This window comes from Eucalyptus grandis, chromosome 4, assembly GCF_016545825.1.
Source record: "Eucalyptus grandis isolate ANBG69807.140 chromosome 4, ASM1654582v1, whole genome shotgun sequence".
In the NCBI taxonomy this organism is placed as follows: domain Eukaryota; kingdom Viridiplantae; phylum Streptophyta; class Magnoliopsida; order Myrtales; family Myrtaceae; genus Eucalyptus; species Eucalyptus grandis.
This window is the reverse complement of record NC_052615.1, coordinates 31,906,174-31,925,232: the sequence shown is the minus strand read 5'-3', so window position 1 is coordinate 31,925,232 and position 19,059 is coordinate 31,906,174. Positions and strand designations below refer to the sequence as shown.

Below are 19,059 nucleotides of genomic sequence, written 5' to 3'. Positions count from 1 at the left end.
TTTTAGGCTAGCAATGTAAGACCAGAAACTGGCTGGACCATGTTGTGTAGCTTCGTGCACCGGCCTATCATACTTCCCATAGAATGCCCGATATTGAGAAGGGATAAACAGGCCACATGGGGCCGTGGGCATAACTCCATCTATGTACGGCCAGTTATCTCGAGCCAAATCTGGGGAAAGAGGCCACGACCACAAATTATGAAGAGATAGACCACCAGACAAATTCTGCCGTCGAAAGGATCACGAGAGCTTTCATCTGTTAGTCCCTTTCGCTACAGCCTGCAGGTCATTTCAATCTTGAGTGGAATAGATCGACCTGCATTTCAATCGAATCTTCAAATGGAATCAACTGATCTCTTTCCTTAAATTCTTAATTTTAGCCTTCAGAAAGTTATAATCACGTGGATCTTATAACAATTCATACATAAAACTTTGTGCTAACAGAAACTTGAAAGTCGACGGTTGATCTCTTACTCTCTTTTTTCTCCTTTAAAAATGAAAATTTTGAGGCCGATCTAAATAATGTGCCCAGCAGTAAATAAAAATTTATCCTTTTCTCGTTTCGAGCATTAAATAATTTTTTTCCTCTTTTTTTCGTTTCAATTATTGAAGTATCCGCCTAATATAAAATGCACCTCCCCTTCCCTATAAATTTCTATACGACCCACGTAATCGATCGCACTCATAAGTCGCCATGTACCCCACGATATCCGATCCCCTTCTCCACCATCTCCTCCCGGGAACGATTTCTCGCTCCCGCACCTACTTCTCCTTCTCTCGGGCATCCTCGCAATCTGCTGTTGGGCATGGCTTCTTCTCGCTCATAAGAAAACCTCACCGTCGCTGCCGCCGGGACCGGCGGGCCTCCCCCTTGTTGGGAACCTGCCCTTCCTCGATCCGGAGCTCCACACTTACTTCGCCGCCCTCGCAAGGATGTACGGCCCAGTGCTGAAGCTCCAGCTCGGCAAGAAGCTCGGTGTCATTGTCACATCCCCGGCCACCGCTCGCGAGGTGCTCAAGGATAACGACGTCATCTTCGCCAACCGCGACGTGCCCATCGCCGGGAGGGCCGCATCCTATGGCGGCTCGGACATCGTGTGGACCCCGTACGGGCCCGAGTGGAGGATGCTGCGGAAGGTGTGCGTGCTCAAGATGCTGAGCAACCACACGCTGGACTCCGTCTACGATCTCCGGCGGAGGGAGGTCCGGAAGACCGTGGGGTACTTCAGGGTCCGGGCCGGGTCTCCGGTGAACGTTGGGGAGCAGATGTTCCTGACTGTGCTCAACGTGATCACGAGCATGTTGTGGGGTGGGACGGTGCAGGGCGAGGAGAGAGAGAGCTTGGGTGCTGATTTCAGACAGGTTAGTTGGCGAGGATGACGATCGGATAGGGTTTCTCCCTCTCTCTCTCTCTCATAGAGAATTTGCGTGCTCCACTGCCGGCATAACCGCTATTTGTGTCAGAGGTGTTCATTATGGGTTTTGAGGATTTCGCACAACTTATTTTCCAGACCAAGTTATAATAGAACCTAACTGTAATTCTTCAAATTAGGCTGGTTTGAGTTTATGATTAGTTGGTGTCACTATAGCTCGCTGGAAAGAGCTCTTTGTGCCAGTTTAGGTAGGGTAGGGGGCAAGCCACAAAGCCAGTTTATCATCAATATCTATGACCAGTAGTTTCCCTCTCAGTAATGTTTACAATTTATGTTTCAGATTAACATTTTATGGGTTTTCTATTTAAGTTTTGGTTCGGCTGAATATAAAAAATTCGGATATTGATTTTGTGATTTCTTTCTGATTTTCATTCCTCTCGATAGGTAGTGTCAGATATGACGGAGCTTCTTGGGAAACCGAACGTTTCGGACTTTTATCCGGGTCTGGCCCGATTCGATTTCCAAGGGATCGAGAAGCGGATGAAGGGGTTGGGAAAACGGTTCGATGGAATTTTTGAGAAGATGATTGCGCAGAGGTTGAGGATGGAGAGAGACGGCCGAAGCCATTGCAAAGATTTCTTGCAGTTTCTATTGGAGTTGAAGGATGAGGAAGATGCCAAGACTCCTCTAACAATGACTGGCCTCAAAGCTCTGCTCATGGTGAGTTTTTTTCTCCACCTTATATTATTGGCAAAGCTTACTTCCTCGTACTTTTTTTATTTTTTGGTCGGTTACTTCCTCGTACTTTATTCTTTTGTTTTGAGTAACATTAATGTTCGAAGAAGAAATTTTTGCAGGGATCACAATGACTAGTTCGTTTAAATAATAGATATTTTTAATTTGTCAAATCGCTTTATAGTTTAATTATATATATTAATGGCATATAACGGGCTTAGGAGTTTTACTTAATATAAAATATACCTACAGTAATGATCAATCTCCAATGGGTGACCTAAATGCCAAGATATGCATAGGAATGATGTTTAAATATCCAAACGAGTGTCGTGCTTCATCTATGAAAATTACCAAAAGAGCGTTAAATATATTATAATTGTGCCACTTCAATTTTAAAGTTTTCAATTTGACCAATTTAGTTTCAAATCTTTTAACAATTTACCAATTGAGTTATTCTAGTAAATTTTATTTGAAAATCATTGACGTAAATGCCAGCCGTCCTACATAGTACAACTAGCGTTAACTTGGACAATTTTTTTAAAAATTTAATTCACATTTTGAATTATTTAATTTATTTTTTACTTTTTTTTCATTGTGATGCCCCTAGTCACTGGCAACCCTTGCTAGTCATAAAGGCCCTCGCCAACACTAGTGAGGCCGCAAAGGCCTTGGGCAAGGCCATCATGGCCTTGCTGGCTATCACCCATGTTTGACAAATTGACAAAAGGTTAATGACTAAATTGGCTAAATTAAAAGGTTTATGACTGAATTGTCATAAGTGCAATAGGTTCGAGTCCTTTTTGGTAATTTCCCTTTTTTCCTCTTCTAAATGGCTAATATTAAGTTTCGAGTAATGTTTAAACTTATTGACTCTAACTAATAGTTTATTTTGGGTCAAGATTAGGAATTAAAGGAGTAGATAGTGATAACTTAACTATGTGATGTTATTAATCTTATGGTACCTAAGGCAATTTTTGTATGTTCATAACCAGAAATTTCAGAGTCTACTAGGTGAAGAGGTCATCTAGCTCATTTAGGTTTAGTGCAATTGGTTGGATTATCAAAGCATTTGGATTCAAGAACTAGAGATTGCCTATTCAAATCTCACCGAAAGAATGCAAATTACTTTGAATCAAGGTCACACATGTAGGTTAAAGTTTGAATTTAATCGGTTCATGAGATTTGTGGGATGCTCTTTAAGCTTTTAAATAGCCAAACATTTATGTTCGTAGCTCTCGATTATGAAAAAAAGATATGGCCATGTGATATATCCTTCTTTCTATCTTAAGAGTCGATTATATGGGAAGACTCTTTCATGTGACCATCGAGGGAAACAAAAGGAAAAAACAAAGAGAGCAGGATCCTAGCGCTAAAGTTAATTCATAGGCCGGCCTAATGTTTACGTTGCCTTGGAGTTTGTTTAGCCGGCCCGATTATTGATTTCTTGTGATCAGTTTAATCATTGCTCATAATCTGTCATTTACATAAAAGGGCCAGATTAGGCGGCCGTTCTTATGCAGTTTGAAACCGACACATTTTTATTTTACATGTTTTCTGGTCCTTTTGTTTCTAAAATTTTAGCAGCATCCACTGTTGGAAGATACGCGTGAAGATTCTACAATATCATCCGAAGATCAATTATATTCATTTAATATTGGATCTACATCCAATTAGTATCAAATCTAATCGGATACAAATATTGTAAAATATTCACTTGCTTTTCATATACAGACTTTGTATTATAAACAATGTAAACATTGTACATTGATCAATACAGAATACAAGGGAAAATTCTCCCGTTCTCTTCTCTCGACTATCTCCTTCTCACTTTCTTACATGGTATCAGAGCAGTCTCTGACCCTGACCTAGCTTCCGCATCATTATTCGAATTACCTTCTTTTTCTTTTCTGTCTTTGTTGCTGCGACTCTTGCGGAACGGAGCGATCTTCGGGGAGGAATTCGGAATCTGCAAAAAAAAGGGAATCAACCTTACAAAACAGAATTTCACCATGACCAACCCACAAGAAATCATCTCACCTTTTGGAGATCAGTCGACACCACCTGTTTCGTCCGGATCAGACTCATCCATTGTTGATCAGCAGTAGGCTATCCAAGGTCAAACACCAATTCAGCACACACAATGGCAACAAAATCCGGCTCAGTTCAATCCAGGGTTACCTTTCTCGGGGTATCCTTATCAATGGATGCCATACCCATGGATCCAGGGATTAAACCCAGGTACATCACAGCCAGGCTACCAGAGTGTGCGGACTGACGGAGGCCTACCAGCCAACATGGGGCGGGGCGCAACCATCGGCCCCGGCGAGACGGGCGGATCAGAAAATTCGAGTGCGGGACAGTCTACAAATTCAGGATTCCCAACAGGGTTTATACCTTTTCCATTCGCGGCTGCCATGGGTCGTCCACAACCCGGCGACGCGCTATATGTATCCAACGCCGACGGACCGAGTTGCAGATTATCGGTCATCCCCTTACGGGATCCGAAAATTACTCGGGTGGGCACGCGCATTCCGTCGAGCCCTCATAACAAAAGACAAAGAGGGATTTATCGACGGAACCGTCCGGTTCCAAGCGATGAAAAATTAGGGCGACAATGGAAAAAGTGCAATCAATTGGTCGGGACGTGGATAGGCAATCGCATCGGCCCGAGATAGCAGCTGGGTTGCCCCCAACAGAAGATTCGAAAATTTTTTGGGATAATATAAGAGAAATGTACGGGAAACTGGATCGGGCGAGAATCTTCTCGCTACATCAAGCTCTTACAGAACTGAAGCAAGGAAACACGTCTGTGACAACGTGCTTCAACAAGCTGTCAGGGCTCTGGAACGAGCTAGAAGCAGCGGAGGAGAAACTAATCGGACCCGAAACAACCATACAACAGTATAAGGCGATAAAGGACAGGGAGAAAGCGACTCGATTTCTCCTCATCCTTAATGATTCTTACCTCCATTTCAGGTCACAGATACTCGCAATGGAACCAGCACCCTCAATCGGCCGAATATTTCAGCTTGCTGTGCAGGAAGAAAGCCAAAGGCTTGCTTCGACCGAAGGAAAAGGGGCGGAAACCCTAGCTCTCGCCGCACGAACGGAGAGAACCTCGCGAACCCTAGAAAGGAAACGCGATGAAACCCTAGCGTTCGCGGAAGCTAAGCCTTTTAAAGGTTTTGCCGCGGACGGTCACGATCGCACGCAACGATCGGACGGCTGGAAAGGGGCGCGAACACATGGAGATCTGGACGGTGGAGATGGGTTGCTCATTAAAGGATCCAACGGTGGGAGTTTTTCGCGAAGCCATGGGCCAAATCCGTATGGGCCTAATTCTCGCGGGCCTAATTCTTTTGGGCAGAGCTCTTATGGGCCTAATTCCTATGGGCCGAATTCAAAAAATAAGGCCAAATTATATTGTGACTACTGCAGACGACCTCATCACACCATAGAGAATTGCTGGAAGCTGCATGGCAAACCTGATGAAAAAAAGGGCAAAGAAATATCAGCAGCAGCATATCAACTTACAGGACAGGCGGGTACAAATCATCCAATCACTCAAGCTGAATATGAGCAGTTGATGCAGACATTGCCAACATTGGATGTTCAAAAAGGGGGCAGCTTTTTGGTATTTCTCATTATCGAATAAACAATATATCGAGAAATACTTGGATTGTTGATTACGGAGCCAGTGATCATATTGCATGTGAGAAAACATTGTTTACTACTATCAAAGAAGCGGCTAATCCCATTGTAGTACAATTGCCAAATGGGAATCTTTGCTCATGTTACTACAACCGGGACTGTTAATCTTAGTTCTGAAATCATTCTCACCAATGTGCTATATATTCCCCTATTCCAGTTCAATCTTATATCTGTGTCTAGAGCCTGTCAAGAAAACTCATGTCAAGTTTCATTCAATGCTGATAGTTGTCAATTTCAGGCCCTTTCGACTGGGAAACTGATGGGATGGGGTAATCAATCAGATGGACTATTTTTCTGGAGAGGTTCATCCAAGAATCTGGATTTTTTTCATTGCAATAAACAATCATTGTGTAATCTGACTACCAATGATAAAAATTTCATTTTCCATTCCAGATTGGGTCATAGTTCCTCATTTCCCTATTCTCCATGTCATATTTGCCCACTTGCAAAGCAATCTCGCAATCCTTTCCCATTGAGCAAAAGTCGTGCAACTGACATTTTCTCTTTAATTCATATGGATGTTTGGGGACCGTATCATACGCTGAATCATGATGGCTCTCGTTTCTTTCTTACCATTGTGGATGATCATTCAAGGGCTACATGGATTTTCCTCATGCAATCTAAGAGTCAAGTCATTTTGTACTTAAAAACCTTCCTCTCTCTGTCGAAAACCCAATTTGGGAAAATTATTCAAAAATTAGGACAGACAATGGGAAAGAGTTTTTCAATCATGAATGCTCTTCATTATTATCATCTCACGGGATATTGCATGAGAGTTCTTGCATATACACACCTCAACAAAATGGAATAGTGGAAAGGAAGCATCGGCATTTGCTGGAAGTAGCCAGGGCTTTAAAATTTCAGGGTTTCATTCCAGATAATTTTTGGGGGGAATGTGTATTGAGGCGCAACATATTTGATCAACCGTATGCCCACCAAGGTTCTTAATGGTAAAAGCCCTTTTGAAATTCTTTTGGGAAGAAGCCATATCTTAATCATTTAAGGATTTTTGGATGTCTATGCTATGCGTCTATAGTAGGACCTAAGGATAAGATGGGTCCACGAGCTTGCCGCTGCATATTTATGGGGTATGCTACCCTACGAAGGGATACCGAATATGATCCCTCCACAGGAGAATTCTTTGTTAGTAGAGATGTTTCTTTCCAAGAAGATTTTTTCCTTTCTCTATAAAGGAATCAGACAGGAACAGACAGGACTATTCTCAGACTCAAAATGTTGAAGAATCCATCAATGCTCCCGGATATGTTCTACTTCCCTCCTCAGCTCATACAGGTCCTGCTCCTGCGTCCATTCTGCCAATGACACCTTTAGCAGAAAACGCGGATCAAGAACCAAATGAGAGGATTACATTGGAGACCCTGCCTATGGATATTCCAGCAAATCCGTCTTCTTCTGAGGACATTCAGCCAAGACGGTCCAGACGAACAACACGTCCTCCAACTTGGACCAAGGATTACATATGTGGAGTGAGAAATCCAGGTATTCTTTTTCCAATTTCCTCTTATGTTTCCTTCGATCGGTTATCCGAGAAGCATAGATGTTGTATTGCTCGCATTTCTGAAGAACAAGAACCTTCAAACTATGAAGAGGCGAGTACTGACCCGCGATGGCAAAAGGCGATGAAAGAAGAATTACAGGCACTGGTGGACAATCAGACATGGGATTTTGTTAGTCTACCTCCACATCGCAAACCCATTGGATGCAAATGGGTCTACAAGATCAAATATCGATCTGATGGTTCGGTTGAAAGGTACAAAGCCCGGCTAGTAGCAAAGGGTTTCACACAGAAGGAAGGTTTTGATTACCACGAAACCTTCTCGCCCGTAGCCAAAGCTGTTACAGTCCGTTCATTTCTTTCTGTAGCAGCTTACCAGGACTGGCCATTACATCAGATGGATGTCCATAATGCATTCTTGCATGGAGATTTAGCTGAAGAGATTTATATGGACATACCACAGGGTTTACGGAGACAGGGGGAGAATAAAGTATGTCGTCTCCGCAAATCCTTATATGGGCTCAAGCAAGCATCCAGACAATGGTATGCCAAATTCTCTGAGTCCCTGATAGCTGCTGGTTTTCAACAGTCCAAATTTGATTATGCTGTTTTCACATGGACCAAAGGTACGTCATCTATATACTTGATGATATATGTAGATGATATCTTGATTATGGGAAATGATGAGAAGGCTGTTAAAAGTTTCAAGAAATACTTGCACTCTACTTTCCATATAAAAGATCTAGGGTCGCCAAAGTATTTTCTTGGAATAGAAATTGCTCGCTCGAGATCAAGGAATATGTCTCGACCAGAGAAAATTTGCCTTAGAAATCATATCGAAGAAAGTCGGACTGTCGGGATGTAAGCCGGCAGTGATTCCGATAGAGCAGAATATTAAATTGACTACAGCAGAATATGATGCTGGAATCTCTCAAGAATCTGATCCTATACTGAAAGATTCAATGAGCTATCAGAAACTTGTCGGAAAGCTCATCTACTTGACTATGACCAGGCCGGACATCGGTTATCTTTGTGCAAACTCTTAGCCGTTTATGCACAATCCAAAGCAGTCTCATATGAGTGCAGCACTCAAAGTGGTAAAGTATCTCGAAGAAATGTCCAGGACTTGGAATTCTTCTCTCCAAGAAATGTGATATGAAAATGACGGCATATTGCGATGCTGATTATGCGACATGTCCAATGAGCAGGAGATCCATAACAGGGTTCTGTATCAAGTTAGGGGATTCTTTACTTTCATGGAAGACAAAGAAACAACCAACTGTTTCATTATCATCAGCGAAGCGAGTATCGAGCCATGGCGAAGACCGTATGTGAGATAGTATGGCTGCGCGGATTGCTTCGAGATCTTGGGGTACGAATTGAAGGACCAACCAAATTATTTTGTGACAACGATGCGGCCCTCAAACTTGCCTCGAACCCAATAGTTCATGAAAGAACGAAGCATATAGAAGTATTTGCCATTTCACGCGAGAAAAGATCCAGCAAGGGATAATTGAGACACTTGGGATCCGAACAGAAGAGCAACCGGCGGACGTGTTCACCAAACCCTTGTGTCAAAGTCAGCACACGTATCTCCTAAACAAGCTAGGCGTCTTGGATATCTACAAGCCACCAGCTTGAGGGGGAGTGTTGGAAGATACGCGTGAAGATTCTACAATATCATCCGAAGATCAATTATATTCATTTAATATTGGATCTACATCCAATTAGTATCAGATCTAATCGGATACAAATATTGTAAAATATTCACTTGCTTTTCATATACAGACTTTGTATTATAAACAATGTAAACATTGTACATTGATCAATACAGAATACAAGGGAAAATTCTCCCGTTCTCTTCTCTCGACTATCTCCTTCTCACTTTCTTACATCCACGATCATGCAAAAGGTGACAGGATGTTTGTACCTTGTGTTTTTGGATGCACCCCACATTTAGACGTCACTCCGTAAATCAGCTTTTTCCATTAAGGAACTATGTGAAAAGGAAAAACTGTTTTAAAGAATGCTAATTTGACAATACCTAAGTAGTAGATTGTTTCCCCGATAGGCTTTCTAGAGAAAGAAACTCACCTATGAATTTTTTATTGAGAATTTACATTATGATAATGCACACTTGACCTCCGCACCCCTATCAATAAGGGATTTGATTTTAGTTCTTTTTTTGGTTATGGGACGAAACTTAAATTTCAATCGCATGAAACGACATGAACGTGAGAAGGAGCAATGACACGGGTTGCCATATCTAACAACTTCTCAGCCGAGTTTTTATTTTTATTTTGCGTCTGGTGGCATATCATGAACTCTCCATCCTAGCTATGATGGGTCTAGACTCTGCTGTCATTTGCTAGAAGTCTAGTTCAGCGATAACTACTTCTCAGCAGAGTTTTTATTGGCTAGAAGTCTAGGAGCAATGACACGGGTTGCCATATCTAACAACTTCTCAGCAGAGTTTTTATTTTTATTTTGCGTGTCTGGTGGCATATCATGAACTCTCCATCCTAGCTATGATGGGTCTAGAATCTGCTGCTGTTTGCTAGAAGCCTAGTTCAGCAAGAACAATCGAAAGAAAATAAATGAAAAGACGTAGCTTTTTACCCTTAAAAAATTAGTTTCATGATCCTAGGTCTTGCTTGCTTGCTTTCAAATTCTTTTCCATGACTTCAATTTTCATTCGAGGACGGTTCTAGGGGAAATTAAATGCAATTGAATTACTTTAATAGGATATGGTGGTTGGTGGAACGGACACATCCTCCAATACAGTGGAGTTTGCCATGGCTGAGATCTTGAATAAACCTAGTGTTCTGAGCAAAATCCAAAATGAATTGGAAACCGTGGTTGGCAAAGACAACATCGCAGAAGAATCTCACATTCCCAAACTGTCTTACTTGCACGCCGTCATGAAAGAGTCATTGAGATTGCACCCAGCACTTCCCCTATTGGTCCCCCACTGCCCGAGCGCGACATGCACCGTCGGAGGCTATACAGTTCCGAAGGGCTCTCGCGTCTTCATCAATGTGTGGGCGATACATAGGGATCCTTCGATATGGAGCGACCCGTTGGAGTTCAATCCCGAGAGGTTTTTGCACGATAAGGGCGATTACAGTGGGAACGACTTCAATTACTTCCCCTTTGGGTCTGGGAGAAGAATATGCGCGGGGATAGCGATGGCCGAGAGGATGGTGCTATACTCGCTTGCCACGCTCTTGCATTCCTTTGACTGGAAGCTACCCGAGGGAGAGAAGATGGATCTAAGAGAGCAATTTGGGATCATCTTGAAAAAGAAAATGCCGCTAGTGGCTATTCCTTCGCCGAGGTTCTCTGATCCTCGTCTTTATGATTGAGCATCGCTGCACGTTGGAATGATTTCTTTACATTATCTTATGTGGATAGAATGGGGTGGAAAAGTGCATCTTCCTATCTTCGTATGGTCAATTAAACTCCTATCTGTGGTTTTATTCTATGACATTTATATGTCACCATGATGAACATGAAAAAGGTCACATTTTTTTTTTTTTTTTTTTTATCACTTTCCCATTCACCATCCATAGAAAAATTTACTTTTGACATGCGATGTTCGAACAACATGATGATGCATCTCTGATTTATATATAACATGTAAGTAGTAACAAAAATTTATCGTTTGTGGGTGCACACATGATGGTGAGCCGGATCTTTCTTTTCTTCCTTTATTTATTTCCAGGACTAGCCTAGACTTAATAAGCCCAGAAGACCCAGAGAAGAAGTTCCTAAGGCCCAGCCTCTTGGTTGCACACATGATTATTCTTTGTTACCGAGACAATGACTTACTTTATTATAAATGGGGTAATAGGGACACAGAAAACTTAACGAACTTCACATATCTTTGCGTTGTAAAACTAAAACGTAGGAGCGGCGGCTTATGTTTGACTTTTACAAGTTGGCTTATATAAAGTAGAGGGGCAAAAGAGCCTCTCAAATAGGAAAATATCAAAGATAAATCAATCTGTAATATAGATTATGATTTACAAGCCGTGAGTAGACTTGCTTAAGAGAGTCAATTTGCCATCAACATCTTACAAATTTACTCATTTTCAAGTAGAGTGGTCTAATATGAGAAAGTATCGCAGTGACGTGACAATTTATTTAGCCTATGATATAAAAAGATAAATCTTAATTTGCATATGTCGGCGGAATTTTTTATATCCACACACCCCTTACAAATTTAATCCTTTTCAAGTAGAGCGGTCCACCGACCAAAAAAAAAAAAGTACAGTGGTTCAATGTGAGAAATTATTGAAGTGATGTGACGATTTATTCAGCCTATGATATAAAAAGATAAATCTTAATCCACACGTCTTGGTAAATTTTTTTATATCCACTCCCCCCCCCCCCCTACAAATTTAATCCTTTTCAAGTAGAGCGGTCCACCGACCAAAAAAAAAAAGTACAGTGGTTCAATGTGAGAAATTATTGAAGTGATGTGACGATTTATTCAGCCTATGATATAAAAAGATAAATCTTAATCCACACGTCTTGGTAAATTTTTTTATATCCACTCCCCTCCCCCTACAAATTTAATCCTTTTCAAGTAGAGCGGTCCACCGACCCAAAAAAAAAAAAAAAAGTACAGTGGTTCAATGTGAGAAATTATTGAAGTGATGTGACGATTTATTCAGCCTATGATATAAAAAGATAAATCTTAATCCACACGTCTTGGTAAATGTCTTGGTTTTTTATATATCCACTACCGACCCCCTATTCAGCCCTCCCCCTACAAATTTAATCCTTTTCAAGCAGAGTGGTTCAATGTGAGAAATTATTGAAGTGATGTGACGATTTATTCAGCCTATGATATAAAAAGATAAATCTTAATCCGCACGTCTTGGTAGAATTCCCCCCCCTATCCACTTACTTGGTCAACACGACCTTCTCCATCGTGGCCCAAAAAAATCTCCATCTTGCAATTATCTTAAAGATTGATTGAGCGATTGAGTGCCTAATTCGAATTATAACATCTCGCACCATGGACAATTTTGAAGGCCAATCTTGTTATCCTGTGAATGGAGTTTTACTCGAGCTCGTTGCGTGCAAGAAAGGCACAGTTTCTATTCATTTTTCGGACTTGAAAGTTTGAATATCTTTTCATAATGCACGAGCAACATAAAAATGAACGTAAATTTACCAACAATGACTCATCAGTTGAATATTTTTGGCGGATCGATGACCAACAACTAGGTGGTTGCCAAATGCAGGAAAGGTGAAAAATAATGGGATTTAGGTTAACTGACAGCTGGCATGTTTCATCTTTATAAAACCTCTCTATTATTGCGTTTAACATTTATTTCTATAAACCCAATCAAATGCACGTATCTGACTCCCAGCCTTACCTATTACCTATTACATGAAAAGAACTAAATCATTAATTTGTAATAAAAACTCAATCGACATAGATTATGCGATTTTTGCTATTGTAAAAGTGGCTAAGTCCTCTTATTGAAAGTTTACTTATTTTAAATAGGAAAAAAAAATTGTTCTAATTCAATTCCCTATCATAGAATTCCACTCAAAATGTCTTTAGTCTAAATAAATACGATATGTTGATATTCATATCAAATGGTATACGTAAAACCAAAATACTTATAAAAAGTCAGACATAGCTGCTAATCAATGTTCTCAAAGAACATGTTAACAATAAATAAAAGAGATATTGTAGCTTTTGATTTATTAACTTTCATTGGGAAAAAAAATTATTGGAAAAGTGCAATATTCTTATGAATGCACCTTGTCTTGATGCAAGAATATATAACCTCCCTAGGCTCCGCCACTGCATGCAGAGACACAGAGAGAGACACAGAGAGAGCAGCGACGTCAACGTGCATATAATAAATATGACAGTCGAGTACAATAGTTACTGTGATACGAGAGAGATAATGATTGCTTTATCTGGTAACAGAAATTTGTTGTGAAAATAATGTTGCGAATTGAAACTTTGCAATTGAATCAAGAGTGAGAGAAAATTGATAGAGAAATAAAATGAAAAATAATAGAGGTCATGAGAAATTTATGTGATCCAATTCGAATGTCAAAACCTATATTTATAGATAGAGTCAATTGTCAATAATTCATAAATAAATCAAAAAAAATTATTATTGAAATCACTTCCACGTTCGAATGTTTTTCAAGTCTCAGTTACACCAAAATCCAAATTATCTAAGAAGAAGAAAACAACTCGATGTAAAACTCAAACTCCTCGTTCAGAGCTCCCTTTTGTTCGAGAAAAAAAGAGTCCCTTCTGTTTAGTCAAATGAAAGAAAGCATAAAGGGCCAAAGGGACAATTACAATTCAGATTGCCCTTAAATATTTTTACTCTCACTTTCACTCTCTCCCTCTTTCCTCCTCCCTTACTTTCCTGTCATACGTACGTCAACCAGCGTCGCCAACCCTAGTCACTTCAATTCACCAACAACACGAAAGGTTCCGTTGACTGCATTCTCTTCTTCTTCGAATCCTCTCAGCTTCGAGGCCTATCGTGATCGATCGCTCTCCCAGGCCAACATGCCTCCGTCCATCTCCCTTTCCCTTCTCCACAATCTCGAATCTTCCCTCTCATCGCACGATTTCTCGCTCCTGAGCTTACTCTTTCTCCTCTCGGGCGCTTTCGCAATTGGCTTTTGGGCATGGTGTCGTTTCGCAGAGAAGAAGAACTCGCCGCCGCTGCCACCGGGACCGGCCGGTCTCCCCCTCGTCGGGAACCTGCCTTTCCTCGACCCGGAGCTCCACACCTACTTCGCAACCCTCGCGATGACGTACGGCCCCATCCTGAAGCTCCAGCTTGGCAAGAAGCTCGGTATCGTCGTGACGTCCCCAGCCACCGCCCGCGAGGTGCTCAAGGATAACGACGCCACGTTCGCCAACCGCGACGTGCCCATCGCTGGGAGGGCCGCGTTCTACGGCGGGTCAGACATCTTGTGGAATCCGTACGGGCCCGAGTGGAGGATGTTCCGAAAGGTGTGCGGCCTCAAGATGCTGAGCAACCACACGCTGGACTCCGTCTACGGGCTCCGGCGGAGGGAGGTCCGAAGGACCGTGGGGTACTTCCTGCTCCGGGCCGGGTCGCCGGTGAACGTTGGGGAGCAGATGTTCTTGACGGTGCTTAACGTGATCACGAGCATGCTGTGGGGTGGGACGGCGCAGGGCGAGGAGAGAGAGAGCTTGGGTGCTGATTTCAGGCAGGTTAGTGACGATGACGATCGGATAGGATTTCTCTCATTTTTTTTTTCTTTTTTCTTTTTAAAGTCAAATCTCTCATTTCTTTTTTACTACGAATGATTCAGCACGCTGTCTGCATAAACAAAACTTCAGGACAAGCAGCTCCTGTCGATCCTTGGATCGAGCCTTTAAGTATGCTAATCTAACCAAATGTTGTCTTTGAAAAATTATTTTTTATATCGACCATATATGCTCTGACTTCTTGTCTTATCCACAAACAAGAAATTATGACTTCCTCTTATTTCGTATTAAAGGTGATCACTTTGGGACTTCAGGGTTGTGCTAAACTTAACTTTACGGACCGAACTATTATAGAATGTCTGTAACTCTTCAAATTATGCCGAATTGAGTTTATAATTTATCGATATCACTAAAGTTCGCTCAAAAGTGCTCTTCATGTTTATAAAGGTCGGGCAATAGGCAAGCCACTAAGCTAGTTAGTCATCAAGATCCCTGATTGTTCCTATTTCATATTCAGATATCAAGAATTAGCTGTTTAATTGTCTAGTTTTCTTTTATATAAGTTCAAAATATATAATTCAGTCTAAATGTTTTACAATTTGTCTAGGGATAATTGCACATAAAACCTTAAACTTTTCCTTGTGGGACACCAATCCCATACTTTTTTTTTTGCGTCTCACTGATACCTCAAACTTGCACCAATTACCCAAAAAAACTTTTATTAAACTTTCGTCTGTAAGTGCCATTAAAAATTCAACATAACATGTTGCTAGGCGAATGGACCTGACATGGCAATGGACACAAGTTACCATGTTGGCCAAGAGGATAGCCACGCCCAATCTTTAATGATCATGACGCCGTCACGATGGAATTTTTAATGGCCATATGGATGAAAGGAATTTCTAGGTCATTGATACAAATTTGAGAGTTTTGGTGAAAAAAAAAATGGATTACTGGCACCCCACGAGGGAAGAGTTTTACTACTTCTGGTGGAATTATCGCAATTTTTTTTTTTTTAGATTGAGTAAATATAAAAAATTTATACCATTAATTTTAAAATTTCTTTCTGGATTTTCCGTCCCTCAACAGGCAGTGTCAAATCTTACAAAACTTCTCGGGAGGCCAAACATTTCGGACTTTTATCCGAGTCTGGCTCGATTTGATTTACAAGGGATAGAGAGGCAGACGAAGGGTTTGGCGAAGCGGTTTGATGGAATATTTCAGAAGGTGATTGATCAGAGGTTAAAGATGCAGAGAGAAAATGGAAGCGAGTCCTTGGACGGTGGCGAGGAGAACAAAGATTTCTTGCAGTTTCTATTGAAGTTGAAGGATGAGGAAGATGCCCAGACTCAGCTAACCATGACTGGCCTCAAAGCTCTGCTTATGGTGGGTTTTTCTTAGTCTCCTTCTTATAATATTGGCGCTTACTTCTTTATAATTTAATCGTTTGTCTTTCTAATGAGAATACATGATGGAAACCGATCTAATAAATGAAATAGTTGAACGCACATAATTATTAGAGTCATATTAATATAAGAGAGATTTTACACAGATCACAATAACTAGTTTGTTTAAATGATGATCATTAGTTTGTCATATTGCTTCGTAAGTTGCTTATATAAATTATCTTAATGGTAAAATTTCTAGACCGCATTCAATGGGCTTGAACCTATTATTTTATACAAAGTGAACCTCCGATGATAATCAATTTTCCATTCTTAAGCTAAAAATCAAGATGCATGGGGATTGATGTTGATTTCTTAATTAATTACTCACCGTTCCTCTTCAAATTCTCTAATGTGGAAGTTTCAAGCAGTAGTTGAACTCATTAATTGTACATACCATTTTAATTTCGGTCCTGAGGAGGACTCGAAGGAAAAGATAGAAATGACTAAGCACAAGAATTAAGAGTGGTTGAGTTGGTTATTTTAGGAGAAACTGACATTGGCAATGTCCGACTTGACTTCTTTGTCTAGGTTCACTTAGCGATATTGCTATATCCTCTCTCTCCTAAAAGTCCAAACCCTGAACTTTTTCCACCCGGGAGTAGAACACATTTCAAATATGGCATGGCGTGGGTAATAATTTATTGAGAAACGCTTGAATTTGATATGAGTTCAGTGCCATTTATTCAAAATTGATACTATCTGACATGTTTAGTTCATATGGAATATAAATCGATTTTTCCATCGTACAAAATCAAATTTTCAACTGCATAAATCGATATGAATCTAACAACATGCAATAACATGAATCACCATATCTGTTAACCCTTCAGCAGTTTTTCTCTGTTGTCTTTGGTGTCAAATTGTTAAAAAGGCTTGAATTTGGAGCGCGACGTCGCTGATAACAATTTATAAAAGACAACTTGATGCGTCTACACTTTACTGCTATTTGTCGTAAGTCTAGTTCAACAAATAACAACAAAAGAAATAATTGAAAATACGTAGCTTTTTACCTTTGAAAAATTAGATTCCTAATCCTAACTCTTGCTTGCTTTCAAATCTTCTCTGTGACTTAAATTTCTTTTGAGGACGATCCATTGAAAATTACATGTAATTGAATTATTTTCACAGGACATGTTGATTGGTGGAACAGACTCATCCTCCAACACAATCGAGTTTGCCATGGCTGAGATCATAAATAAACCCAAAGTTCTGCGAAAAATCCAGCAAGAATTGGAAACTGTGGTAGGCAAAGGCAACGTAGTAGAAGAATCTCACATCCCTAAATTGTCTTACTTGCAAGCTGTCATGAAAGAGTCGCTGAGATTGCACCCGCCAGTTCCCCTGTTGATCCCGCATTGCCCGAGCGCGACGTGCACCGTCGGAGGCTACACTGTCCCGATGGGCTCTCGGGTCTTCATCAACGTGTGGGCAATACACAGGGACCCTTTGATTTGGAGGGACCCGTTAGAGTTCGATCCTGAGAGGTTCTTGCACAGTGAGGGCAATTACAATGAGCACGACTTCAATTACTTCCCTTTCGGGTCTGGGAGAAGAATGTGCGTGGGAGTACTGATGGCGGAGAGGATGGTGCTATACTCGCTCGCCACGCTCCTGCACTCCTTTGATTGGAAGCTGCCCGAGGGGGAGAAGATGGATCTAACAGAGCAGTTTGGGATCGTCATGAAGAAGAAAAAGCCTCTAATGGCTGTTCCGTTGCCGAGGTTCTCTGATTCTCGGCTTTATGAATGAGATACTAGTGGAGTGCATAATATGCCCCGTCGCATCTTGGTATGGTTTCTTTATATAAGCTTATTTGTCTGGAATAAAGGAAAATGTGTATCCACCTATCTTGATATGGTCTATTAAACATCAGTCGATGCGGTTTTATTTGATCAAGTTTATATGTTGCAGTGTCAAATGATTTTAAAATAAAAGAGAATTCCCATTATGTACTTTCTATCCACTGTCCGTCGAGAATTTCGCCGTTGACATGCAATGTTCAGACAATATGATGCATGTGCATCTCTGATTCTTCTGTAGGATGTGAGCAACAAAAGATTCTCGTTTGTGGGTGTGCACATGATGGTGAGTAGGATCTTGCTGTTCCTTTTTGTCTCCTTATTTATATTTTTTTTTTTGCCCTTAATTGCCTAGGCAGGCGTTCACTTTTGTTTTTAATAGCCCAGAAAACCAACATAAAAAGTTCCTGAGGCCCAGTCCCCTTACTGCACACATGATTATTGGTTGTTCTTGAGACGATGAGTGCGACTATCATGTGTTAAACTTAAGGTATTCTATATATATTTGCGTTAACAAACTCGAAAAAAGAGAACCAAATGTTGGAGCAGCAGCTTTTATCTGACTTTTTACCAGAGAAATGGGGGAACAGAAAAGCCTCTCAAATAAGAAAATGCTAAAGATAAATTAGTTCTTTATATAGGTCTTGACTTTCAAGCTATGTCATTAAGAGAGTCAATCTGTTGTCCATATCTTCCATAATTTGATTGATCTTTCAATCGAAGTGGTTTAATACAAAAAAGCATTTACGCGAGGTGATGATCCATTCAACATATCACATGGAGGAAATACCTTAGTTCCCATGCTTCCGATGACATTTTTATGTTCAACCCCCGCCCGGTATGTACTTACTGTGAACATAAGCTTCTCCATCCTATAATTTCATGTTCGACTTGTAGCATCTCACACTTAGAGCAATTTTAAAGGCCATACTTATTATATCTTGACTGGTGTTTGGCTTGAGCCCATTGCATTTTAGATATGGACAATTTGCATCCATTCTCAAAAATTATTTGAATTGAAAGTTCGAATATCATTTCATATTGCGCAAACTATACTGATAATGAATGTGAATTTTCCAACTATGACCTACAAGTTGGATACGTCCGGTGAATTCATGTTCAACAATTAAGTGGTTTCCAAATGTGTATGAGCGCAATTATAAAAGTGAAGAAGAATGGACTTTAAGGTAATTCACATCTGGCTTGTTTCACCATTATAAACCCTTTATTTTATTGCCTTTTA

The 19,059-nt window shown here is 40.7% G+C and overlaps 2 protein-coding genes across 2 annotated transcripts; both read left to right on the top strand.

Moving 5' to 3' along the window:
* Positions 1 to 672: 672 nt before the first annotated feature.
* LOC104441866 (flavonoid 3'-monooxygenase CYP75B137) lies at positions 673 to 10,873 on the top strand (the record flags this gene model as incomplete). The annotated part of the gene is made up of 3 exons (XM_010055112.3): positions 673 to 1,362; positions 1,818 to 2,093; positions 10,080 to 10,873. Coding segments are annotated over 3 exons (1,587 nt in total), but the record flags the coding sequence as incomplete, so codon positions are not given.
* Positions 10,874 to 13,684: 2,811 nt separating this feature from the next.
* On the top strand, positions 13,685 to 18,070 carry LOC104441865 (geraniol 8-hydroxylase). Its single transcript, XM_010055111.3, has 3 exons — positions 13,685 to 14,572; positions 15,659 to 15,955; positions 17,146 to 18,070. The coding sequence occupies exons 1-3, from the start codon at positions 13,895 to 13,897 to the stop codon at positions 17,764 to 17,766; spliced, it is 1,596 nt and encodes a 531-aa protein (XP_010053413.1). The 5' UTR covers positions 13,685 to 13,894; the 3' UTR covers positions 17,767 to 18,070.
* Positions 18,071 to 19,059: the final 989 nt, after the last annotated feature.

Bases quoted from the DNA above. Each gene is read 5' to 3' on its own strand.
- LOC104441865 (XM_010055111.3), top strand. From the start codon at position 13,895: ATGCCTCCGTCCATCTCCCTTTCCCTTCTCCACAATCTCGAATCTTCC. The intron at 14,573-15,658 runs GTTAGTGACGAT...GTCCCTCAACAG, and splicing joins TGGGTGCTGATTTCAGGCAG to GCAGTGTCAAATCTTACAAA. The intron at 15,956-17,145 runs GTGGGTTTTTCT...TTATTTTCACAG, and splicing joins GCCTCAAAGCTCTGCTTATG to GACATGTTGATTGGTGGAAC.